Source organism: Geospiza fortis, unplaced genomic scaffold (genome assembly GCF_000277835.1).
Source record: "Geospiza fortis unplaced genomic scaffold, GeoFor_1.0 scaffold279, whole genome shotgun sequence".
Taxonomy (NCBI): domain Eukaryota; kingdom Metazoa; phylum Chordata; class Aves; order Passeriformes; family Thraupidae; genus Geospiza; species Geospiza fortis.
This window is the reverse complement of record NW_005054352.1, coordinates 969,902-997,483: the sequence shown is the minus strand read 5'-3', so window position 1 is coordinate 997,483 and position 27,582 is coordinate 969,902. Positions and strand designations below refer to the sequence as shown.

The 27,582-nt window shown below is 34.0% G+C and overlaps 1 protein-coding gene across 1 annotated transcript in view; it reads right to left on the bottom strand.

Annotated features, from left to right (window-relative positions):
* The window catches only part of ADGRV1 (adhesion G protein-coupled receptor V1), a 280,024-nt gene that overhangs the window by 219,368 nt on the left and 33,074 nt on the right, over window positions 1-27,582 (bottom strand). Inside the window, exons 12-30 of the mRNA XM_031058954.1 lie at window positions 23,254-23,380; window positions 22,977-23,162; window positions 22,133-22,313; window positions 21,416-21,579; window positions 20,632-20,755; window positions 19,990-20,256; window positions 18,459-18,585; window positions 16,082-16,299; window positions 14,290-15,033; window positions 12,070-12,443; window positions 9,910-10,086; window positions 8,191-8,371; window positions 7,374-7,576; window positions 6,611-6,740; window positions 5,106-5,186; window positions 3,419-3,558; window positions 2,396-3,005; window positions 1,279-1,494; window positions 1-80 (exon numbers count right to left, since the gene is read on the bottom strand). The exon at window positions 1-80 is cut by the window's left edge and continues 133 nt beyond it. Coding sequence (XP_030914814.1) covers window positions 1-80; window positions 1,279-1,494; window positions 2,396-3,005; window positions 3,419-3,558; window positions 5,106-5,186; window positions 6,611-6,740; window positions 7,374-7,576; window positions 8,191-8,371; window positions 9,910-10,086; window positions 12,070-12,443; window positions 14,290-15,033; window positions 16,082-16,299; window positions 18,459-18,585; window positions 19,990-20,256; window positions 20,632-20,755; window positions 21,416-21,579; window positions 22,133-22,313; window positions 22,977-23,162; window positions 23,254-23,380 — 4,330 coding nt within the window. The remainder of the gene's footprint in view (window positions 81-1,278; window positions 1,495-2,395; window positions 3,006-3,418; window positions 3,559-5,105; window positions 5,187-6,610; window positions 6,741-7,373; window positions 7,577-8,190; window positions 8,372-9,909; window positions 10,087-12,069; window positions 12,444-14,289; window positions 15,034-16,081; window positions 16,300-18,458; window positions 18,586-19,989; window positions 20,257-20,631; window positions 20,756-21,415; window positions 21,580-22,132; window positions 22,314-22,976; window positions 23,163-23,253; window positions 23,381-27,582) is intronic.

The window sequence follows — 27,582 nt, the reverse complement described above, 5'->3', positions numbered from 1 at the left end:
AAATGTATAAATTGGCACAGCTTTACTTGTTTCCCCTTCTAGTAAGACAACATCTGATGAAGCTACACTGTAGTCCTCACCTAGATTTGTAGATGACAAAATCCAAAATAATAAAACACAGATAATATCAATGCTTTATGGTTCAGTGTGGTTAACATTATCATAAATACCCATTTTCTCTTTGCTTATACATGCATTTCTCTGTGTTTTTATGATGTCTTTTCCTTTATCTTTAGACGCAAAACAATTATTTATTTATTTATTTATTTATTTATTTTTATTCATGTCCTGTTGCCTTTTAGATGTCTGGTTGGATCAAAATAAAACTTGGCTGACCCAAAGAGAGAGAGATTCTGAACTGTTAGACAAAGAGGTAGTTACAAAAGGTCCATTATTGTCTGTTGTTTACAAGGTCACACTACCTGATTCTATCTGATTTATAATTCCTGTCACGCTTTCCAAGAGATAAAGTGAAACAGAAGCACCTTGTCAAAGCAGATTTCAGTAAAGCGCACCTTTTATGTGTCGACTTCATTTTAGGCAAACTTGTCTCGAGCGTCTTGAGGAACATCTGTGATACACTAGATCACAGCTCTGCTACAGAAACTAATTGAAAGCTTACTCTGATATAAATCTAACTACACATTTGTAACACTCTGTTAGATAAAAATGAAATTAAAAGTTCTCAGAGCATGTATCACTCACCTAATCAGTTTGAACATAGCTGAAATACAGTGCACTCAATTTATAACTGTCTAAATAATCCTAGAGACTTCATAATTTTTCTCCTTTCTTTATGTACCTTCTCTATAGCAGGGACCAACTGGAGAAGTTTATGTTCCATTTTCAGATGTACAAGTATCCTTGGGTTTTGATAGATTTTTCCATATTTGTTTTACAGCTAAGTCCCCAGCTCTCACTTCTTCTCCAATAAGCTCAACTAAGCAATACACCATGGGTTTAAATATATACATGGGACTAAATTGTTTTTACATATACTACTATAGAATTTTGGGAGGTGGGGGACAAGGGGGTTTTTAAGTGGTGGTGTGATAAGTAAACAAACTAAGTAAACAAATACCCCAATTCCTTTCTTCATTTGAATTTTAAGTTCTCCAGTGATAATGCATAAACTTTCCCCTAGGTCTTAGATTCATGTTTGCTAAGCACAGTCAATGCCTTATATTTCATTCTTGTTATACAAGAGATCATTCATTACACACTTGCTTGTTTCAGCTTTAACAAAGGCTGCATATTTCTGCTATTCTGCTTTCTTACCAGCTGTTGCAGTTATTGGCATAGCTTTAAATTTCACAGAAACATCTGAAAATATTCCCCCAGTTCTGGTCACGTTAATGATTGGTCCAACATAGTTTTCAGCAACTCGCACAGCTGAAGCTGAAAGCTGAAGTGTTCCAAAAGCATCATCATTGGCATTGATAATCACATGAGCTATTGTCTCACCCACTAAACCAAGTCGAGGAGAATTTATAACTGAAATATAAAGAAAACTTAGTGAGTGGTACCTGAAATGATTACTATTCATGGCTATAGAGTTCATAGGCACACATGTAAATTTAGCTGTCTCTAGTTTTCATGACAATTATCTCTTTTGGAATTGGACAAAGCATAACTACAAACCACATCAAAATACATGTGTTTAAATTATGTTCTGGTAGAAAATCTGAACATTATTCTACTATGCTGTGGGGCATACAAGCCATAATTTTTTTTAAAATATGAAGTACTGTGAATTTATTTATTTATTTAACCATAAGACTAATAATAAGATCAATACAGTTCACAATAATTTCAGTTTTATTTTTGATATGATGAAATATAAGTAAGATTTCAACTCCAAGTGGAATTATATTTGAAGGTACCCCTTAATCTGTGAGCAAGGGCAGCAATTAGACGTGCCCAGAAGCTCTGAAGCACAAATGGCCATAAGCACACTCAGGCTGTAATGACCTGAATTTTTCTGAATGAGAAATTAAGTAAACATTGTCGATACTAAGAAAACAGCACATCACTTTTTTTAATAAGACTTTCTTGTAGTTTAATTTTAAAAACTAGCTTATATCCTACTTCTGAACTTCCAGAAATAATGCTAAATAAGCAGGTATTAGTGCACAAATATCGTAACATATTTGGCCTGAAACGCTTTGCATAAGAAATGCAAAATGGATAAAGAAATACTCATGCTTTTTCAATAAAATAATGTGCCAAAGGACGTAAAAGTGAACCGGCACAAGTCAAGTAACTAAGAGATATCTTAAGTATACAGAGTTTGGAAGAGGTTCATTGGAGTTCATTTGTCTTGCTGCAGTTTCTCCTGCAATATATAAATACTAACCTTCATAGTTAAATTGTAGGTTTTATGTAAGACACTTACTTGGCCGATCCTGAGCTTTCTTGATCAAAACAACACTGCTTAGCTCCACAAAAACAGATTCTGACCTCTCAGGATCATCATCATCCAAAATAGGCAAGGATATTGTGGCCTCACTTTCATTGGCTGCAAAGATCACATAACCTGTAACGGGTATATAGTCTTTTCCCTCTATTGCTCTGACAACATCGGGTGGAAGAAAGGGAAGCTTTTCTTCATCACCAATAGTTCTGTATTTCACCATTACTGTACCAAGGAGACCACCGCATCTTACAACTGTCAGAGAGACATTTTTTGTTTCTTCCTCAATTTTTATTGGTCTGTTTTGCTCAGAAAAGATGAAGACTCCATATGGATCATCATTAGCTAAAATAGTTAATGTTGCATTAGTATGATATCCAAGACGACCAAGGGAGACATTGATGATCAAGACTGAAAACATCTTATCCAATTCGGGAACATCATCAGGAGAAACCTGTAATGTAATATTTGCTCTCACTTGGCCAACATCAAATGTTACATTCCCATCCGTAGAGACCAGGTCGTTGGTGAGATCGCAATCTATGATCCAATGCAATGTCACCTGAGATAAGGCCCCGTGACTTCTCACAACCTAAGAAAAACATATAAAGATGTGCATATTTTTGTTCTATGAGAAAGAAACATAGAAGTGTGAAATGTAATTAAGCAAACACAATAGCATGATGAATTTAAGATATGTCTGTGTTTTAAAAGCATGTCATTTTTATTATCTCAGCTCTGGAGAACTTGTATTATCAACACTTATTTTAAGACAGCAGTCCCTTGATTCTAAGTAAGTAGAAGATTTTAAGTTTTTGGATGTTATTATTATTTTAGTTTCAAGCTGAAAAATATACATTAGCAAACACTGCATGACTGAGAAAACAAATATTCATCTCAAAGTTGTTCTAAACCCCATAGACTAAAGACAAAAACATCAGAGAACACCAGTAAAAACAGAGAGAAGAGTACAATGCAGCAATATGAGACTCAAATCTTTCTAACCTGCAGCACAACATTGCTATCTCCATCTTCAGGCTCAGTTCCATTCACTGAAATGGACTCAGCACTGAACTCAAACACACCATGAGCATCATCAGAAGCCTCAATAGTCACAAGGATGTGGGATGCAATTCCCAAGCTAGCTGTTAAATGAGAGTTACAAAAAGGGTTATTTTTATCTCTCATGTTTTCTTACATGAAAGAAAGCAGCTGAAGAAATATGCTACAGAAATACAAAAGAGAGTATGAAGTATTTGTGCTGTTTATCTTTGGTTTTTTCTTTTTAAAATGCATGATAATCGCCTGTATGTAAAAGGAGCTGACCTTCAGTAGGCAGTCCTCTCAGTCCTTCTATGGAACTATGCAATAAAAAAAGTATTATTCTAAGGGAGGAACGAAAATAAAATTACAGGTTTAATGAATGAAATGGAGCAGTACTTAGGACAGTGAGGAGTTATACTATAAACCACAGTATAAGAGGAAAGACAAGATGAATGCAGATCTCATCCTGACATAAACTGAAATGAAAAAAAAATGACCACAAAAAACCACCAGCAAGTCAAGTAAATCTTACTTCTAAAGATATTGTCTTGGGTGACATAACTTACTGCTTAGACAGAAAAGAGAGTCTGGTACTAAAGGAAACTATTCCTGGAAACAAGTAAAAGGGAGACAGAATGTCAAAAAAAAAAAAAAAAAAAAAGAAAAGAAAAGGAAAGAAAAGGAAAGAGGAAAAGGAAAAGGAAAAGGAAAAGGAAAAGGAAAAGGAAAAGGAAAAGGAAAAGGAAAAGGAAAAGGAAAAGGAAAGGAAAGGAAAGGAAAGGAAAGGAAAGGAAAGAAAAGAAAAGAAAAGAAAAGAAAAGAAAAGAAAAGAAAAGAAAAGAAAAGAAAAGAAAAGAAAAGAAAAGAAAAGAAAAGAAAAGAAAAGAAAAGAAAAGAAAAAAGAAAAGAAAAGAATGAAAAAGAAAAAAAGAAGAAAAAAAGAAAAAAGAAGAAAAGGAAAAAGAAAAGACAATAAAAGAAGAAAAGAAAAAAATTACTCTACTGGCATTTGTGTGCTCATATAACATTTTTACATTTTTCAGGTTTTCATTTGAAGTCCTATATGCATAGGGTTTTCCCATATATTCTATGTTATTTTTCATTTGGTATTTTTTTATCAATATTAATTATCATTGTTTTCTCCATATCATGACATAAATAGAAACATGAAGAAATGAAAGAGGAAAAATGAAAAAGATGAAATTATTTCATTAAAAAATCTAACACAACTTACTTTTCTTTAAGAGTATTTTTGCCATGAAGGATAGAATATTATATCGTATATTATCAAAGGTAGTTCTAAAATTGCCTTCAATTTTAAAAGTACCTTTGCTTTTTCCTCCCAGAAAAATCTGACAATGCTCAAAGATCATTTTATAAGCTTTAGTTCTGAAATTGATATATTGTGTTTTACAACAATATAGTTTTGATTATATATGAGCCTGTTGCACTCTGCTTTACATTAAACACTGACTGCTAATGAAATTACACCTAAGTTAAAATGGAAAAGAATTTTTTTGGTAAAACTTTAAGTTAAATCTAAATTAATAATCTCTAACTGCATGTAAAGGAAGTTGCATCAAGCATAATAATTTATGACAAATATTACACTTATAAATAAAATACAGGATTAATCAAAAAAGCTTACCATGTTGAGGGACAGTTGAAAAGAAGAAATCCATGTTTCCATCACCACTACCACTTCCATCATTTCTAAAGAGCTCAGCAACTTTAAGATGACAGACATACAGATATATACATATATATACATTTATAAATAAAGGGAAAACAGAAAGTAATTTACACATTTCTGGATAACACAAAAAGACAGATGTGTATTTTAGGAAAGTGTCAATTTTCAAAGTGAATTTCTCCTAAAAGCCAGAAAAAATATTGAATATGCTACCTCTTGTTTAATTTCTTTCACTGGAATCATAAAAGGAAGTCAGAAGGGAGGAAAACACATGTAACTTGATCTTTTTTTTTACCTTTCTTTCTGTGTTCCCTCTTTCTCAATCCTAATGGGGAAATTAGAAATGGGGCAGGGAGGAGAGGGAAGAAGTGGCTAGACCCTATGAAATGCTCTTACTCTAATATTTTCTCACAAATCAAAAACTTGTGCCAGAAAGTAAAAAAAAATTGACAGCTTAACTTATGGACCCTTTATTCTAAGTTTTGTGCTTGCAGTGGTGTTGGGAAGCTCCAAAAGATTATGCTGAGGAGGTATCTGCATCTAGTAAATTACCAAAGTTAGCTGTAAGTTTTCTAACCAAAAGAAGTGAAAGAGAAAAGTTCTCTTAACTGAAACAACTACTTGACCAAAAATTCCATAGGCATGAAAACTCAAACTTTTATCAAAAGTATCCTAGCATAACACCATCATGCCACATTGCAGCACAGACATTCATGTTAATATGATCTAACTTTCCAGAACACATCACACTTGCAATTCTGAATTGCTTAGAAAAATATCAGCTAAAAAGGCACTTTATGGCTCTCAATATTTTGAATTTCTTCTTTTCCTCCAACCAGGAGGAATCTCCCTTAAAAACTCTTTGCAATGGAAATAAATTCTGAAAATCAAAAAAAATTCTGTAAAGCAAAATTGATTTTACATAGCAGGAGCACTGATGCTTGCCAACAGTTCTAAGACTAACATCTCACAGCAAGATTTACACTAGCTTCTAGCTAGTTCTCCAACTCAGCTAAACTCCGCAGGCATCTCAAAACCCACAATTTTCTAAGGCTATAATCCATTTGAATAAGCTATGAGCCAGTTTATTGCAATTTCTCCAGTTTCATTTAAGTGGTAGATAAAAAGCACACCTTTGGCTGTTAAACCTTAAATGCTGAAAACTTGAAAAAAAAGAAAAAAGGAATTTTTTTTACATTACTTTATTTCCTTCTATCAACTATGGAATTATGTAATTTAAAAAGCAGAAATTGCCTTTGAATGTATGGTAGTAATATACTTTTGAGATCTGATTGTTTACAGCAGTGATCAACAAAACATATGAAGGACAGTTTTTTCAGAAAAAGAATCATTGCTTTCTGTAGGGTGTGTGTTTAGAAATAACATGGAAATAGTTCACAAGGTTAGATTTTAGAGGATAAATAAAGATCACAAAAATACAATTGATATATGTGCCTTACCTCCTCCCTCTGGGTTCAACAGCTCCACTTTAAAAGTTTTTTCTAGTTCAGGAATAGAATTGTCGGTGATGTTAACAGTAATGTACTTGTATCTTTCTCCAGGCTGAAATTCCATTGAGCCCCAAACAGCCTGAAATATGACAGGTCTTCACAGTTTTTTCAAGTTTAGTGTTTTCATCCAAATGAAAAAAGAAATAAAACCTCAATTCTTTTTCTCTTTATCAAAACATCTACTTGTCTTCACTTTAACTTTAAAAAATCTGCTGAGTCTTTGTTATAAGAAATAGCAATCTAAATTCACTGAATTATAAGCATCTTCATTTATCTACATTTTTCTGCACAAACAGCAGTCAGACAGGAAAATGTACTTATAAGCTATGTTGTTGAATATGTACAAGTCCTAGTAAGTGCAAATATTATCTTCACCTGCATATACACTTGTATGGTCATATAAAGTCTGATATACTTAGAAACAATAGTAAATATCCATTCTTCCTGCACTGACAATTTTCTTAAGGATATCAAAATCAAACCCAGGGGCTTTTCTTAGGAAACACAACATGCTGCACAGAAAGGAAGCAAAATGCACACAATGGGTTATATTTGTATCGTATTATGCATCTATCCCAACGCCATAATAAAACAAACTCTTTCTGTGAAAAGAATCACAGCAGAGCTAAAATATTCAAACCAACGGCTATTTCCAGGACAAATAGCTTTAATTAAATTCTAAAACAATTACACACCTTGGCAATGGCCATACCTGATAATCTTTAGGACTGAAAGCTGTAAGTGGCACTGTCCTGTATTCCATAAGAACTGTTCCAAGAAGCCCTTGTGCACGAACTACCAATAATCTGATGTTTCCAACTTCTTCTTTAACAGTGATATGGGGCACAGCAGAGGCTGGCAGAATCATGCCATCACTGGGCTGAGGAGGTGGCCCCACTGAGAACTGCAGTAGACCTGAAAGACAAAAATTATAATTTACATGGCTTCTCATATAAAATTCAAATTTTAATAATAAAAATTAAACAAAAGTATTTATAATATCTATATTTAATGTTTATTAAATTTTAAACATATTAAGATGCCTTTAGGATTCAATCATGCTATTTCCAGGAATGTACTATGTACCATTCTCTCTCACAGATATTCATGTTAGTCTTAAAAAAAACATTTCACAAGAATGAATTCAACGCTCCCCAAAAGAACTCAAATGTCATAATATTGGGTACTTATTGGTATAATAATAGGCATGCTTAAATGTCTCCCTCTGTTACAAATTCTCATTTCACAAAAACGACCATAAAATCAACAACATGCAATGTGGTTTTCTTGCAAATGGGGGTGATCCCATGTTTGGTCCAGGCAGCTTTAATTCCTTTTTTGTAGTATTCTCAAGAGTAAGTAATTTGACTTTCATTCTTGTTTAAAAATAATTAATTAATCTCAAGTTAGATAAAGTGTAATACTTGACACTGCTTCCTCATCTATCTAGGCTAGGCAAATTTTTTACCTCTTGAGCTAGAAGTATATATAAATCTGCAATAAGACTGTATCATCTTCAACATTGTTACCATATGGGTGATCACTGGCTTTAATGCTGATATAAGTAGTTTCCTTTTCTGGATCTATACTTGCTCCACTGGTAGGAGTTGAACCTTGTTTTCCATCTCCAGACACTGCAGAGACTAATGTCACACGGAAATATTCATGTAGCTCCGGAATGTCATCATCAATAACATGCAAATTTAAGACCTAGAGAAGGACCAAATAATGGAGAAATCAAAGTATGCAACATATATCCCTTAAGAGTTTTATGACCCTTTTAAAAAATTAAGTTTTTAGTCAATCAGCTGTATCTGCTCTGAGTTCAGAAAGAAATGTAGAGGACATTATTGCCCTCCAAATTATTTAACCTTATGATAAATTTAGAATACCAATTCCAAAAACATCTTTACCAAGCTGTCAGAGACTTTACAGCATTAAGCTAATTTAGAGAGCAAGTGAAGTGAGCATTTAATGCCACCTGACACTTGAGATTACAGATCATCCTACCATGTAACATAATCTGCTCTGCATAAACTATAATATTAATCTCAGATGATTCCAACTTTCTATATATCGCGATTTGACAAATATATAGAAGAAAAAATTTAGGAAGCTGTTGTAGAGCCATGGGAATGAGTAGTTTAAAAATGTCAATGGAAATTCTCTTAAGATTTTTCACCTGATGATCAACTGCTCTCAGTCTGTTTCTTAGGGCCATGACCATTAGGTTCTCTATACGTAGACCATATATTGGACCACATAGCAGTGGAGCAAGAGGGTTCACCAGGTCTTTTCTACTACTTTATGAAGTCAGGCCTCACCCATGCTGCCAGACTGGAAAAGCTTGGTAAATTTAACTTTAAATGACTGTATGTAATGCAGTAATACGTTTCAGTAGAGAATTAAAGCTAATAAACTGCCAGGAGCATAATATTTTCCAAAACCACAAGTCTTTGCCAAGCTGTAATCAATTACATTGTTTAACTGGGAGCAAATCCACAGCTCTAAGTGAGTCACTGGGATCTTTTCAAATTATGTCAGTAGGTTTCACTCAGTCCCTACTGACTTCAACAGAATGACAGAAGCAAAATTAAAGACAGTATTTTCTACTATCAATCCATCCTTTCTATTTAACAAACACCAATAATAAGCGCTTATGTACTTCCTACATTATTCTGGTCCCACACCTCTTTTTCAAATAAATGTGAACTTCCCATGCTGTGGGTTGGGACCAAATTCACAGAAATAGATTATTCAAAAGAGACAGAATGTTGCTAACTGTTGTAAGACATTTGATTACAGCAGTAAATTTGACAGCTGTCTATTTAATTGTTGTGAAGATAAAACTGATCTCCACAACTCAGATCCAAAATCTGATCATATTCCAATTTCAGAAGTCGCTGGCTCCACTATTCAAGCCCAGGACCACCTATACATGAAATTATATATATAAGTATACATATATCTGATATATACATATATGTAAACATATCTTATGTGCAATTATTTGCATTTAAGCATTCATGCATGCACAGTAATGCCTGAAGTGAGATGCACACAGATATACATGTGTCTATCCTATCACTTGTTAGATGTCAAAGATCAAAAAACCCCTGAAAAATGTAATAAAAGCCATGTGAAGAAAAGATTCTTTAGTATGAAAACCAGTCAAGCATCCTCAGAAAGTGTTTTCCAGCAGGTTTGCAAAGGACAGGATGAATTGTTAATAGCAAGGTAGGGTTTACCTCTGATCTCTGCCAAGGAAGGAATGTGATAGTGCCACTGCTGTTAGAAAAATCGCTAAGGGAGTAATTAATGCCCCTGGAATCAACCTGTGAGATAATGTAATTTATATACACATAGTCTAGGGCGCCCCTTGTTCGCTCCACGACACAGGATATAGTGGAACCCTCATCAGCAGCCTGGAAGAAAGCAAGAAATTGACATATCTGTTATGATCAAAGTAAATCAAAGGAATAAATGTAAAAATTTGAATTCTCTAATGCTATTCAAATGTTCAGAATTCTTTATTGCTGTCATGTTACTTGCAGCACTTCTGGAGTGACAGGAAGCTGAAACTGATGTTGAAGGTGGTCAGAACAATCTTAATGGAAATTGCAATAGCTTCTAGCATCCCCCTGAGGTCAGCCAGTAACTGTACCCTGTTGTTTCTTTTGGACACAAAAACAGAATCAATGTTTGAAATGTGTATATCAAAAGCAAAAGACTATACTGTTTTATATAAATGTCAGCAATTTTAATTTTAATTTAAAGACAGATTTGGATTCCTCCTCTCCCTGACTAAAACCACTATGGAAAAAAATCAATACATTTAAATTAAACTATATTACTATGACTCAGGAAAAAACTGAAGAACTTTTTGGGCTACAGTACTCTGTGCAATTCTGTCTTCATAAAGAACATGCCCTTAACAGCAACAATTTCACATATTTTGAAGAAATCAGGTATTGATACTGGCCAAGTGTATTAAAAAATTTATTATCATCAAACTAAAATAGAAAATCATTTTAGTTGAATGTTATCAGAATGACTAAAGCTATCTTAAGCGTTAGGTAAATTTCAGAGCTGCTGTATAGCACAGCGCAAATACTGAATATGCCTTCAGCTGCTAACTGGACAGGTACAGACATAAGGAAATTAAACTACTGATAAACAATGTTATAAGATAAAGGCTAAACAATTAACATGCCACATAAATTTTTAATTTTGCTTCACGGTTGATTGCTGCTCTGTGACATCACAGAATTATCAGTGGCATTGGAAACTGAAGGAATCCATTATGGCAGCAGATGGTAGGCACCTGAAAAACAAACTGAACTGAACCAAATACTATCATCAGTCAGGCAAGATGGTTGCCTTCAAACACATCATAAGGACTTCAGATAGAAAGGATGCACTTAAGAGGTCATAAGAGCTCTCAAATTTGAAAGCATTATGAATTTTTTTTCCAAAATAATCTAATAATAATAGAAATGGGTATCCTGTCTTTCTCCCTCATAAAGATTAAAAAACTAAAAAATTAATTACAATTATTTCAATCCCCTCAAAAAAGGATTCAAGTTTATATGTGGCATATATGATGGTCACCTCCATATATAATGTTTAAAAACAGCAACTTCCAGCCAGTATTAAGTGAATTTTTATCAAATATGATGATGAAAATGATGATTTAATTTAAGGGAGGAAGAGACTGGAACAGAACTCAGGAGATACAACTGCTGCACAGCACAATTGCTCACCACGTGCTGACCAAAACCCAGCCCATTTCCAAACAATGACCAACTGCATTCCAGGTAACTCCCCCAGTTTATATGCTGGACATGACATTCTGTAATATGGAATGTTCTTTTGGCCAGTTAAGGTCAGCTGTCCTGGCCATGCTCCCTCCCATCTTTTTGTGAAGCTCCTCACTAGCTGAGCATGACACAGAAGTTTCGACTCAGGTGAAGCCGTACTTAGCAACAGCCAAACCATCCTTGTGATATCAACATTATTCTCATCCTGAATCCGAAACACAGAACTGTACCAGATACTAAGAAAATGAGCTCCCTCCAAGATGACATCAGGTTACAGCCTCAGAAGTTACAGAAGTAGAGGAAAAAAACTGTTTTATGAATTTTTAAGCCTTAGTCTTCAGTTTGTGTAATAACATAAATTTTCTTAATAAAAATAATTTGGAGGGGATTTAAAAAAAGTTATATTGGAAATGCTAGAGTGACTGAGGCTGTATAAACAGAACCTACACAATTCCAAATTCTAGAAAACTTTGCTTGACCACAGAAACTAAAAATGTAGAATCAAGGCCCTTCAAAGGTTAGTTAGCATTGCCATTAGTTTGATCATGTCCAAAATTTCTCCTGTAGCTTTCCTTATGAGCATCTTACCTCAGGAATACATGGTCCAGTGAAGCCAAATAAACCATTAGCATTATCACTTTTCTGTATTCTTAATTTTGCTGTTGTGTTTTCTTCTGAAATTCGAGCTCCACCAGACACAGAAATGAGCTTTAGGATGAATAACTCCTCTCCTTCTTCCTCTTTGTCATCCTTTGCAGACACAATGAATGATTTATTGGTTTCTCCTTGACGATACTCCAAATACCCAGAGACAGGGTGTACATCACTCTTTGCAGGAGTTGCATGGAGTTCATAGATCTCTGCTTGTGTCAGTTTTCTCTCATAAAGCCTCACATCCTGCATTAAACCTGTATACCTGCTGTTGCCATTGATTCCTGCTCCAATTCTCACTATTCCTGGACCTGAGAAAAAAATTTGAATTTTTCTCATGTTATTGGGTTCAAAATAACTAATATATGTAATTATTTAATAATCTATGGTAAATTGTTGATTGTCCCTGGGCTAATAATCACATTAATCTTGAAATGTAGACTGGGAGGCTCCTGAAGCCTCATCTCAATGTTACAGGTAGATCATTACAGCTCAAATAATTCCTTCCTAGATGGTTCATGTTTTCACCCTACTAATTCTATCTGCACATTGTCATCATCCCTTATTTTAATGAATCTTAGAAACTTCTCTCTTTCCATTAAAAAAATTCACAGCCAGCTGCAGCCCATCTCAATTTTGTTTTTCCAAACACTTGCTTTAACCATTTCAGCTTTGTATATTTAATGTGTCCTCTGCTAGGAGAGAGAATCCATTCTGATGATCAGAGTATTAGCTACACATGCTTATACCTTTATGCACTGGAAGAGAGGATTAAGAAATGTAGACCCAGTTCCAAGCACTTTTTACAACTGCTTTAACATTTCTTTCTCTCCAGAAAATTATTCTATTCAGCAAATCAGAGGATGACAGTTCTCTTTTTCACAAATAATCTAAGCTGATAGCTCATACTCCTATCGGTCTAAAATATAGAGAACATATCTCTTCAGCTAGTTTTTGATTTTGGAAGGAAATGTGTCACTGACTGTTACTTCTAGAAACAAGCAACTACAACTGCTAATGGTCCCAGGACACAAGGCAGAGGATGGTGACAAAAGCCAGGCTACAACACCCACTGCATCCAACATGAAATGGTGAGAGATTAAAAACCTTAGCATATACTTCTAGTATATCCAGAGAGAGCTTTATGTTTCTGCACATATGTGCATGTAGATGTATATGCATTTAACATCACTGCATGTTATTAAATTTTCCTTCTTTGATTACAGAGGAGCCTGTACTCAAGAATTTGATAATCACACACTGCCTATCGCCATGAAAGAAAATCTGTGAAACTGATGGGAAGAGAAAGAAAGGAAAAGGAGGAGATTACTGCTATGAAAAAAAAGCACATGGAAGAGTGAGGAAATGCAAAGAAAGAGTAAACGTAAATGTATCCCCACTATATAATACCTAACTTTGTAAAGGAATTATTGTGATGCTCACTGCTATGCTAGTTGAGGGTAAAAGTCCATAATGGTTATATATGACTGTTATGTATGACTAAGTCACATCTGGGAATATCAAGTTAGAGGAACTGAAGTATATATGCTAATGTTATTTGGAACATCATTGAACAGATGGGCAAAATTTTCATATATCATGTAAATACACGCTTAGGTAAATCTAAACCCTGAAAATTACATTGCTTAAAAAGTAGTGGTTTAGCTGTAATATAATACACAACTAGAATCAAAAATATTATTGTATTTTGTTTCAGAAATCAAGAGAAAAAATTCTTTCTTAGCCACAGTATTGTTAATCTAATCAAAATCTTAACTGTAAATATGTATAACTATATGTATTATGGTTAATACATATAGTATTAACTATAATACTATATAGTTACATATATTAATAATTAATAATGTAGGCTTATCATCTATAAGCCTACATGTGGAAATATAATTATTAATTATTATTTTTAAATTATTGAAATCCAAGCTCCCTTACAGTTCTTATGTTTTCTGAAAATTTCCCAGCTCTTACTTCCATTTATATGGTTTTTTTTTAAAATCCCTAGAATTTTCTATGAATTGCTTTTTAACTAATCAGATATAATAATTTCCTAATCTTGCATACACCTTTCAAGGAGCCAGACTCTTCCATATTTTGCAGAACTTCACATATGAAGAAAAATAATACAGCCTATTGCCTCACCATCAGTAATTGCTTCTCCTTTAAGGCTCTTAACTCCTCCTAGAACTGGAATTCCATCCATGTAAAATTCAATTATACTTTCATCCAGAGTAATCAGAATGTGAACCCAAGTACTTTCATCGAGATATTTCAGGACTGTTGCTTTGGCTATGTATGTCATATAGGATCCTAATGCTGTATAATGAAGCACTACAGAGACATGAGAATCATTTGTTTGGATTTTCATGCCATAATATAAGGTCCCATTACCATCATCCTTTTCAACTATATAACCATCAGTATTGACATTAGGAATTAACCATGCTGAAAATGTAAAATTAGTTACTGCAGTATTTCCATCGTAGGGGTATTTCAGACCAATAATTCCAAATGCATCCTTTTTTCCACTGAAATACAAAGCATCTGTTCCACTGTGATGGCGTCTCATGTGTGGCTGAGATTGCACTGTACTTGGAAATGATCCCAGCAACAAGAAATCCACCATTGATGGTAATCCAGCTTGAAATGTACTGGACAGTATTTCCCAACCTAAACGGACAGCACCGAAAGTGCCTTGATGTCTCCAGATGGTGAAGTCTGTAATATAGGAAAGATCATCTTCAGAAAGAACATCTTCTGCTATCTCTCTGTCCTGACTCTCTGGATCTATAACGAAGACTCCAAAAGGGTCATCATTGAAAGGGATCATCACAGTTACAGCAAGGCTTGTGTCAGACAACTGCCCACCAGGACCAGGAGACCCACCTATATAATGGAAGTTAAGAGTAAAAGTTACTGGTCTGAAAAAACTTACTAAGTATTTTAAAATGTTTAAACAACATACATTTTTAAATAGGCCTAAATCTTCTTTCAAGTGTCTCTGAACTCTTAAAAATTTCTCCAAATTTAGGATTAACATAAATTAACTGTATTGGTTTTAAAACACTATGGAGAACCTTTTCATAGAAAACAAGCCATGCTATTTTTCAATTGCAGAATATAACTGTCTTTCAATTCAAACAAGATTAGCTCAGATTTTTTGAATTAGTAATGAGATAAGTTGCTTTTGTTTCATTTGAAACACATGGGGTCAAATTAATTTTTCATTGTACTCCAAGATTTACGCAAATATGAAATGACAACATTTGGTTCATTGCCTCCAAATAAAGAGAGATTACCCAGCAACTAGTTGTGTATTAAAACTACTCCTAAGTCCTGCCATTAGCCACCTACTTCTCCACAGTAAGAAGATCATGGTATGACTGTAGAGCCTCCATGCACCACTAAGTAGGAAATCTTCTGTACATGCATATGGATTTCACTTACAGAAATGTCAACATATTTTCAGTTGTATCTCGGCACAGAAGACCATAAATAGTACTGAGGTGGAAGGAGTCCAGCAGATTTGGAACTCTACTCAGTAGCAGGCCTGTAGTGGTTGTAATTTAAGTGATATGAAGTGGTAACTATTTGTATTTTAGAGAAATTTTTAGAAAAAAGCAAACAAACCAGCCAATCTCCATTATAGTAGATACACATAACCTTTTATATTTTCATTTTGTCAGCTCTACACAAAGCTCTACACCTCTGAAATCACTAAAAGGCATCTTTTTTAAAGGTCTGATTCCAAAACTGTGTTCATATATCTAAATTAAAGAAAAAATGAAAAATGAAACCTAAAATGTCACCAGAAAAGTATGAGATGACATAGGCATCAAGGCAAAGGTCTTTGCAGGATTGTTTTCTTTTTAATTGATTAAATATAATTATTTTCTAACAGATAGGAAGGGAATGGTTTTATGGAAGACAGTACCTGAAATGTTCACCAATTTTAAAATGTAAAATTCATTGAATTCAGGAATTTTATCTGAAACAGCATGGAGCACTATCTGCTTTGATCCTTCACCATCCATGAAGTACACAGTCCCATATGTTTCATAGAACTCTTCTCCTGGCTTCAGTGTAGAGCCATTATGAAACAGCTGCCAGGTTAATGAGACATTCCCAAAGTGCCCTCTATGTCTCAAAATCCTATTCAGAGATATAGAAAGAGTCAATATCCTGGCAGGTATGCATCAGCATTCTCCATTAACAATGGAAAACATAGACTAATCATCCTTACTGTGAAATATAGTATGCATTGTCCTAAATAAGCAAAAAAACCAAACAGAACCATGAACAATAAAACAATCCTCTTAGAGGGCCTTCAATTTCACAATATAACTCTTCATCAAGATATACCACAGATGTCTTAGAAAGAAAGTAATCAATGAAGGTACATGCACAATAGCACTGTTTAGATGAACATCAGTTTGTCTTGCACTTCTATTTTTTAATAAAAAAATTAATGTATAATTCAGCAAATTAACATTAAAAATTGTGTTAACTGGTCACTCTTAGGGAAGAAAGAGAAGGCATTTAACTACAAGTATTTTTTTCCTTTAACCATCAAGGTGCCTTAACCTTTTTTGTATTGTTATTTTATTTCAGTTATACACTAGGTCCTTCACGAACTTGATTTTTCCATATTAAGAATTGAATAAATATAAAAAAAGCTTTTATTTGTTTGCATAGCTATCTGGTAACATAATTTCACTAATTTCCCAAAGGTATTATAAATAAAAACTGAAGAACTGAACTGATCATAAAGAGGTTCCTTTATTAACAAAATATGTTTGCATATAAAAAGAGCATTTCTGTTTGTGCGGCGAAAAGCAAAAAAAAGTACAGCATTATTGTACAAATCTAAAAAAATCAATTCAGTAAAGTAGTCTGGGAACAGAAACACAATAAGTTTTTACTGCTTCCAAAGTTTCCTTTTGTTGTTATTAAGCAGGGCATTCTATTCCTGCAGTGTAGCACTGTAGCACTGTTGCAGTAACTCCAGTTACTCTCTTAAAGCTTTGTGTTGCCATAGGTGTTCTAACTGATTGGTTTATAAATTAGTCTGACCCTTTTCTTACGAACTAAACAAAAGTCAAATACTTTTGGGGGTATGGAAGAGACAGTTTCCTAGTAAATATATCTTATCAATAAGGACTAAGCAAGGTAAAATGTTGGTAACCTTGGAATCATGTGCTTCCATAAAGCACCTGTATGCAAATGCCTTTAGTTCAAATCATCACCCTTCACACCGCTGATTTAAAAGTAAAAATTATTAAGGACTAAAAAATCTCTAAGGGGCAGCATAACAAAACCAACCACACTATATATATTTAATATACACTTTTAACAAAGATTTTAATTTTTTAGATGTGCAACACACACATAAAAATCTAACTCACAGTCATCGGCATCTACTTCAAGGCTTTAAAACAAACAATCAAATCAAATAAAAATATATAACAGATAATTGAACAATGGTGAAAAAGCCTCTTCTTAAACTGTGCACCCTATCTGATTTATTGTGAACCTATGTTTCTTTATACCGTCTAAAATTTTCTCATTGAAAATCAGTATTTTTGTCAATTTATAGCCACATTCTCACTTTAAGAACATAAAAAGGTCAGATGACATGAAACTTAATTTCTTAATCCTTCCCTTTCCTGAATACATCCCAGCAGCCACAGGTCAGACTAGGGAAAAATATATTCAGCCTAGAAGAAATGCACATCTGGACTTTGAGAACAGCTCCTATCTGCAATTTACAGATAGAAGAAAAACAAATAACAGAAAGAATACAGTAAAATAGGTTTTTTGCAGGGTAATATTTCAAAGGGGGATGCAAAAAGAAATTAACAACCACATAGTTGTATTTAGCTGTATATTGAAAAGATTTCTTTACTTCTCTATTGCTCTAGATTATAGTTGGCTCATTCATCTTGATCCTTCTGAATCTACACTCTCATGAAAGAATAACAAAACCCTCTATGCTGTTATCTTATTTGTGATATAAAAAAGCCCTCTGTGCTGCAATCATACTTGTATATATTTTAACATGAATTCTGTACTCATTTTAATATGCACAGTCTACTTGATAATATAAGAGTTGATGTTTGATGTTTTGTTGATCCTCAATACGTCTGCAAATAATTTAATCCAAAGTTTGGTGAAACTATTTTTTCTAATAAATTTTAGCAGTGCAAAAACTAAGACTAGATCAAAGTACTATCCACAAAATAACACATCCATCAAGATATACATACGTGTATTCAAAAAAGGGGCTACAATATTATTTAAAAGTTACTTACAAAAAAAAATTACTTTTTCCTTCTTCCACTGGCTTCTCTAGAGGTTCTAAGGAGAAAATTCCATTAGGATCATCATTTGCTTCGATAATAACTGTAGCCACTCCAGCATTAAAGATAACAGTATCCCCTAAAAAGAGGGTGATTAATTTTATCAAAACTGGAATCAGAAATGGAGCTAACTCTAAAATTGAATGTATTTTCTTCTCACACCAACAGTTTTCATGCAAAGAAAGAAACAAGCAGTGATAAAACAGTGCAAGCTAATATTTGAAATATTCAGTAACAGAAAAATCAGAGTAAAAAAATGTAAATAGTATCTGAGGCAAGGATCAAGAATGTAGATTTGAAAAAAAAAACCGTGACATGACAAGAGATGATGCAGTCCTGAGAAGAAAGGCTTGTATGAGAGGCAGTACTTCATGTTTGATCAATTGATCAGGTAAGAAGAAAAAGACATATTCAGAGATCCTAACTCTCCTTTAGACCTTCAGCAGAAATATTGCACTTTAACTAAGTAAAAGACAACAACAATCTCTAAGAGATTAGTCATATCCATATCACAGCCTATCTGAAAGGAAAAAAATATAAGATACCAGTGAAGTAAGGTGGAAATTAGTAGGATTTCTTTGTGTATATTAGCAGAGTAGGGACATTTCAACACTTCTTTATGACCAGAAAGGTACATTATATTTTCATGTCCATCCTAGTTTTCACCCTTTTCAAAAGCACTAGACTTGTTTTTATTCCAAAGTGAACAACCCATTTTAATTTCATATACCTCTATTTGTATTTTCTCAGAGGTACAACACTCCAATAAAATTGTCAAAAGCGATGAAACGATCAAGGCCAATATATACAACAGATGATAAAAAGAAAAATAATAATTTCATTTTTTTTCCCTTTCAGGAATTCATCTAGAAATAATCTGTATTTTGCCCATTCTGGCAGGGATATGTGAAAGGAGGAAAGCCATCACATGTTTTCAATAGAATGGTAAAATAAGATACCAACAGATCCTGAACAAAGTTAGTCAAGTAGAAAGAGAGCACAGAAGAGAAAATTTAAAAAGAGAGAAGTATGGCTTTGTCCAGTAATTTCCACAAATCTGGTGTTCTCTAAGAGAGCTGGGTATCAGACTGAATTATTGCTGGCCTCGGGAAACACGGGAAACAGGAACTACCTTCTACTCAGATAATTGAGAAAAATTACCTATTTATTTAATTTATATTTTCTTACTGATGAGTCAAAACCCCATCTAATTTGGAGCATTTGGAGCATTTGGAAAGAGAGTTCAACTCAAGTTATTTTTGCAGGACAGTTTCAGCTTTATAATTTAATTTTGGTTTCCGATTAAACAATTCAAGCTCAAAATCCAAACGCATTGTACAGAAATTTTATAGAAATGTTGATGCAAACCTTATTCATATAATGCCTGGCATTTATACATTGCTTTATGATAAGAAGAGGCTGGTAAAAATGGAGAAAATAGAACAGGAGAGTTACTAAATATATATTATATCATTGCTTTTACCTGTTGAATTCAAAAGGAAGATATAAAATACTTCATCAGTTTCAGGGGTGTCATCATCATTAATATACACAGATAAGATCTGCTTTCTTTCTCCAACATCAAACAGAATTAAACTCTCCTTTTCACTGGGAACAAAGTCTCCCTCTTCAGCTGTTGCATCTCCATTAACAGTAATATATTGAACAGCGACAACAGTATCAGCAGATCCATTCCTTAGGACTGTGAAGTTTGCAACACTCCCTTCTGTAATTCTCACTGTCAGAGGTTCTGAAAAGACACAAGCAAATAATTCAAGTTCAAGCCTAAGCTTCTTGCATGCAGCTTATTCACCTAATCCCCTGTAAAAGCAAAGAGAAGGCACAGGTAGTTAAAGAAGGGAAAAACTCACAGGTAGAAGAGAATATTGTTGTCCTTAGCTACCTAACAAATCCAAGAGCCATCAAAAAGAATAATGACATAAAATGAGAAAAAATTCTTAAGTTAAAAAAAAAAAAAAAGCAAATGCAATACAACAAAAACAAAAAAAGTATGTCTTATAACGCTAGCTCCACTACGATTAAGATTTTTCAATAACCTGGTCTTTGAATAAAATCTCTATGGGGTAGAATATTAATTCAAAATTTAAAAACAGTAATATCTAACCTGCAAAATAAATGGGATCATCATTCCTTGTAATTTGTAAAAATGCACTGGTTATATTGCCCAGTCTTGCTCCACCAGTGGCATTGAATAATCTGATTATGAATACCTCCATCTCTTCAGGTACCTGAATGACAAGGTATTAAGAAATTAATTTGTTGCACATGAAGCAATGAAGAAATTAAAATGAACAGCTGAGGAGGCTAACAAAACAGGGTTCCTGCATGTTGCTGTTTATTTCTTGATTCACAAGTGTGTTAAGAAGGAAGAAAAATGACTGTTCATACACTCACACAAAAATAATCATCAGTCAAAAATCTTTGCAAATAAATCCCCTCATCTTTACTATTTTACAAATAATCCAAAAGTTCTCCTCCATTTTCCTGATGCAACTTATTTTTACAGCTATGTTTATTTATTTATTTATTTATTCCTTTATTACTAATTATTCTCATTCTTTCTTATCTTACTTCAAATATATCAGCATTAAAATATGAGATTAGGATTTTTCTTATCAAAACAAGTGGTTTACTTAGTATTATAATTTAAGCACATGACCACTGAAAGATTCTAACTTTTTGGTTTACAGATATGCACAGTCTCAAATTCTCTTATTATTTACTTAAGTAAACTCCTTTTTATCCAAGTATTTTGATTTTTCTCAAAAAAAATCAACAGTTTCTTAAAAAACAGATTCTTCATTAATTTCAGTGTTTCAGCACTTCCTCTTTGCTCCACATATTTACATAAAAACATATTATTAAGTATGTTTTTTAAATATTATTACCTCATCTGGTAGAGAGTAAATTGTGATATTTTTTGAAAACTCCAGATTATCAAAGAATATAGTCCCTTGTTCCGGATAGATGTCATTGGTACATGCTGGGTCAACAATCCAGGACACACTAACATTGCCATAGTTTCCTCGGTTTCTTACAAGTCTGTAAGTGGCTGTAAAATGTAAACATGTAGAGTCAGTGTGCATCTCCAGAAAAACAACTCAAAACAAAAAAGATCAGCAAAGCTGAAACAAAGAAAAAGGAAAGGAAACGGCGAGTAAGTCCACTTGCAAATTAATACACAAGTGCCCTACACAAAAAGCCACATAATAATAGACCATTACAGCAGTAAAGACTTGTATCAGTTCTATTGGTACAATAGAGATAGATAAATTGAAATCACACGTATGAAAATTTAGCTCATTTTTCTCTCACATAGCACCTCATGCTCGCCAAGTAGAGCTACTACCACCAGGCTGTTCCTTGCAAGTAAATAAATTCTCTGTCCCTCCTGTCTGGTATATTCTCAAGCTATATTTTAACTCGATTGATCCCTAATGGCTTTCAAGGCCCATCCTAGTCCGCACTAATCTCCACTGCTCATCATAGTGTACCCCCCTGGAAATTCCTCAGTCAGGCATTGTCCTACAAAAGGTGAAGTAGGGAAAAGTATCCTTGCAGGAGCAGACAGCAGAGAAAGCAGTTACTCTAATAAAAAGAATTACCAGCATAGATGATTTCTCCTTTACTTTCCTTTATTGTTACTGAAAGTTCATCAGGTAGAAACTGAATGACACCATGTGGATCATCATTCTTCAAAATGGTTATATTTACCCTTGTGGCATTCCCCAGCTTGCCTGACATTTCACTGTAGCCACTGAGCACAACAGCATATGCCTCATCCAGCTGGAAGAGGGAAACTCAGCCAGAATAAAAAGATTTATTCAGCAGAAAGAGAGGAGAATTTCAACAAAAGTAAATTACACACAGTTTCTATATGCACAATTGTTTTGTACATATTTGTCATCTGTAACAGTGGAAGTAAAGATTTTAAAGACACTGTCATTAAGGTAATTTAAAAAGAATTTGTCAGCTTGCATTATTAATATAATGCAACTTTATACTTCAAATATTTCTTGAACAAATACTCACAGGAGATGCACCATGGCAAGCATTGCATCTTTGCATCTATACAGCAAATATTAGTGTAGAGTGGGGAGCACTGAGTTCAGTTAGCAGGTATTTATCAAAAACAGAACATAAAGAAAGAGATTGATTATACAGGCCTCAATTAAATAGTGGTACTCTATAGAACAGAATGCCATGGGTGCCAAAAGCTCAGATGGATAAGAAGTTTCAATTTACAAAAGAAAAAAAATCCACTGAGGCCTATTAAAGCCAAAGATACCTTCTAGTAACCAAGGCATCCCTGGTTTGGAGACTGGGAATACATTCCATATAAAAGCATTGCATACTCATTCTGCTGCGATATATTTTCTTGTATTTTAATAAGTGACAAACTGTTATGCTGTGAACACAATTTACAGAAAGGAAAATTTTCATTTCTACCTCTGGAATCCCATCCATCCTTGTCAAAAGAGTAATTATGATCTCTCTTTCGCCAGGCTTAAATTCCAGAATTCCTGTGCTTCCATAAAACTCATTATTGTCCCTTGGTTCTACAGTGTATCGCAGAAACTGCCTGACAAGGCTCCCTCTGCTGCGGACAATCTGCAGTTCGACAGAATCCCCCTCCTGTAAAAAAAAAGAAAATCCAGCATTTTACTTGCATTCTGATAAGATTTACTTTTCCATAACAATTAAGAAAAGTTATTCAGATAGCTACCTTGATACTGTAAGGACCTCTGGAAGAGGGAGAAAATTCAAACACTCCTCCAGGATCATCATTTTCCAAAATAGTGATCTCACAAGTAGTAAACCCATATTTCAGTATTTGATTTTCCACACTGACCCTGGGAAAGGAAAAAAGTCATGGTTTTTTGAGTGTTGGTTCTTTTAGTAAGTAAATACATATCTATGTGAAAGACATCAGAATCGTGATTATTTTTATGAATAAATTATGAAAACAATTACCTAAAAAGAATATAATAAATTAGGAAAGATACATCAAAGTGTTCCATTCACTTGCAGAAAACCCAACCTTTGTTCCTGAGATACCTTTACTTTCTGATTATTTTTTACAGCATGCAGTTCTGGGGCTTTTTAGTCACACATGCACACAATACAAAGAAAAAGAATAATATAATAAAAATTTAAAATCACATTTAGTATTACTTTTTATCTGGATCAAAACATAAGGAGTGATCCAAAATCACTTAAACAGAGAGAGCTTGAATTTCTTGCATTCATTTCATCAGATATATACTTTCAATTATATTGTTTTAAGTACATTCCATTAAAAATGCAAGAAAAACTACTGCTGAAAGATGCATAAAGAATGCACCTTCAGATTGATGATTTTGATATAGCTTATTAAATATTGGTTTATGAATTCAAATTCATCTTCCATGTTTTCTGGAAGAAAATTTCAATGAACAAACTGGAAATATCTATTTTAAATGGTACTATGTAATATTTATTGCATATTAAAAAAAATATACCAGCAGACACAAAAACTTGTGTTAACATAAACTAAACCTATTTAATTAAAAAAAGAGATAACTGCTCAGCAGAAAACTTCTTTACAGTTCTAGTCCACTCAGGCATTTCTGTGGAACAAATTGTATTTCTGGCAGTTTAAGACAATGGATCCGTACTGAAATCAAGCGCAGGTATCAAACACTGAGTCATTAGTAACTTTCATCATTCACAAATACTAAATAAAGCTTCATGCCAGAAACCCATGCCATCAAATTAAAAACCAAAGGACAACCAAGCAATGTCTGAAGAGATGCAGAAGACAAGATTCCTGAGAGGAAAAGTTATTGACAGATTCTGTTCAAACTAATCACTCATAAAACAAAGCATTGATTCATGGAAGACAAACCACAGTTCATTGCACTTACCCAAAGTACACGACAAACCTTTCTGTCTCTACCCTGTTAACAGACAAAGAAAGAAGGAAAGAAGAATAGAGGGAAAGAAAAGGGGTGGGGAATGAATGAAAGTGCTAGTTCCTGGATTTTCAATTGTACCAGTCTTAGACAATAATAAAAACAAAAGCACCACAAAGTTTTCTTTTCCCTTTCCAAACACATCATGTTCCTTTTATGGGAACCTCCTTCCTTGGCATTTTCTGTTGACAAATGCTAGCAAGTGGGCAATCCTCACTGGTGAGAAATGACCCCATAATCAATTCAGGATGTCAAGGCCCATTCATGGTATGCCCTACCCAGCCTTCTTCCAGGAGTTCTTTTACTGCCAACTCCTGTGTCTGCTCACAATTGCACCAGCAGCCCACATTTATAATTTCACGCAAAAAAAAAATAAATACAATCAACATGCCTCCATTTTGTGTTATCTCATCAATCTGACATAATAATGATAAAAACAGGTAAAGTACATTGGGAGTTACAACACGTACATATCAAAGACTTTTCTAGCAGAAAATCACATCAAACTTTATTTTTGACAATTTTTTAGATTAATCAGATTATCAGAGTAAAATACCAACAAAAAAAGAAGAAAACTACCACCCTGCAAAAAAACCAAGGAAAAACTAGAAATAGGAAAATAACCACATATGACAAAACTATCATATCAGACGAAAGGAAAGTATGTCATTTTATGAAAGTATGCATAAATTATTTTCTTAATCTAAAATAAATACATAGTTAATATTAAACCTGGATTTACTGTTAAAATTGTATCAACAAATAAACAAAGCATTTATAAAGTGAAGTTTAAATAATTCAGCTTCAGAATTCAGTAGACAAAAGAGTTCACTCAAAAGTTTGAAGCAATGAAGGAAATACACTTGCAGCTCTATTTTTTCAAATAGAAGATCTGATTTAATAGAAATTTCTTAATTATTTCAAATGAGGCTACATTTTAAATACTATATATGAAGACACTCTCCTTCCCTTCAGAAATGTATTCAAGGTTTTCAAAATCATCAAGCATTAATACTATTTTAAAAGTTAAGGTGAAAATTCCAGAGCTAAAATTGATACTAAATTTTCATTATATTGCTCTTAATGCTAAAATTTAATTATATCACTACGCTGTTGGTAATATATTTCACAGCAGAGAATACAAATGAACTATTATATCAAGTGGGTTTTTGGTATGTGATATACAAGCTTAAGTGGTTAAGACACAATTATCAAACAGTGAAAGGGCAATGCCAGACTTCATTTCACCTTCATGAAGTCAGACTGCGTGAATCCAAACACAGCTCAGATGAAAAAGGGACTGTTAACTGAGTGCTAGCGCTAGAATCTAGTATCATGCTGTAGTGCATGATGGCAGCACTAACAGAGTCCAAGGGATAACTGAAATTAAACAGTCCCAAGGTACCATGAGGAGGTACTTTAAGTATCTCCAGGTATACTTTGAAAGTACTTGGAAGACTGGCAACACTTACTACCTTTTAACAGTCACAGGGTAAATCAGACCAGAATCTCAAGAACTTGGAAGTTAGAAAGCAACTAATCAGATTCAGCCCATCCTGAAACAACTGCTAAAAACACCATTATATTGGATTTTTTCCAGCCAAGTTTTCAAAACTAGGGTCACTTGACTGGCTGACTGATTGATGGATCTGACCATGTTTTCCCTGCATGACTGGCTAGATTGCTATCAGTGTTTTAATATATGAAATGTTGGTTAATATTCAAAAACAGCAGACAGTGGTTGGGCACTGGAACAGGCTCCACAGAGTAGCAGTCACAACCCCAAGCCTGACAGAGTTCAAGAAATTTTTGGACAATGCCCTCAGGCCCACTGTGTGACTTTGGACATCCTATGCAGGCCCAAGAGTTGGATTTGATGGGTTCCTTCCAATTTCAGTTATTCTGTGATTCTGTGATAAAACAGAATCAAAACAGAAATAGCAGTCATGAGGCACAGGCTTCCAACTCGGATCCGCCATTACATGAGCAATGAACACAACAGGATCCCTTGCATCTACATTCTGGGATACTCATATACAAATTTTCATATCAACCCTAGACTAGGATACATCAAGAGACCTCCTGGCTCAGCCTCGGATTTTTCTTCTTGCTGTGGACCTGCCTAGCAATCACTGAGCTGTGCCTAATTCTGGTGAGCATCATTCAAATTTGTCCCTGACTTAACCTGCCCTACCACCACAACCTTACCTTATACCCTGGATTGAAGGCTGCCCCCACTTCCCATATGAAAAATCTCATCTGAAAAGGCTGGTCATCACAGAAGTTCTTTCTTTAAAAATGCGTTAATTATTACCTAGCAACAACTATAGATAAATTAGGACAACTAAGAGAAGCTTCAAAATGTTATGTCACTGTTTTAAAATTCATAGTACTATAAAATAACAGAAAGAAGATTTTTGCTTGAGTTTAAAATAATAAAACAATTATGAAATAAATACTACTGAAAATAGAATAATGATTAAGAGATGTGTTTGAATTTGGTAACTATGAACCAAGAACTATAATTCTGAAGAAAGTGAATGTTTTGAAAAGCCCATGAGAAACAGAGTTGCAACTGTGAATTTGTATTAGTGTTACTCTGAAAAACACACTTCTCTAAAATCTTTCTCTTCTTTCAGGTATCTCAGAAAAGGCGCATTCAAGCTGCCTGTGGAATGTCACTGAATTTGCATCCTTGATTTGTGTTCACTACTTAATTTTTTTCAGAATTATCTACTGACTTAATTAGTCACCTAGCTTTAAAGAATAGTATTCAAGGAGGATTGGCCACATTATAAACTCCACAATGTTTCTTACCAGAGAGAACACCTTCTCTCCAGATTTAATCCACAATTTATTTGATTTTGGAGGTCATTTTAACTTATGTTATTCACAGCAAAAGATATATGGTGTTTGTCTTGGTTTAGAGCAAAATTTTGGGAGAGAGAGTCCCCAGAGGGGCTCTAGTAGGAAGATAAATTCAATCGGCCCCTCCCCCCCACAACCAGTCTGGGAGAAAATACCTCCTTGAAGAAAAGTGGAAAAAAGCTGTTTATTAAACAATAGAACCTAACAATATTAAAACAATAAAACCCCTTGCC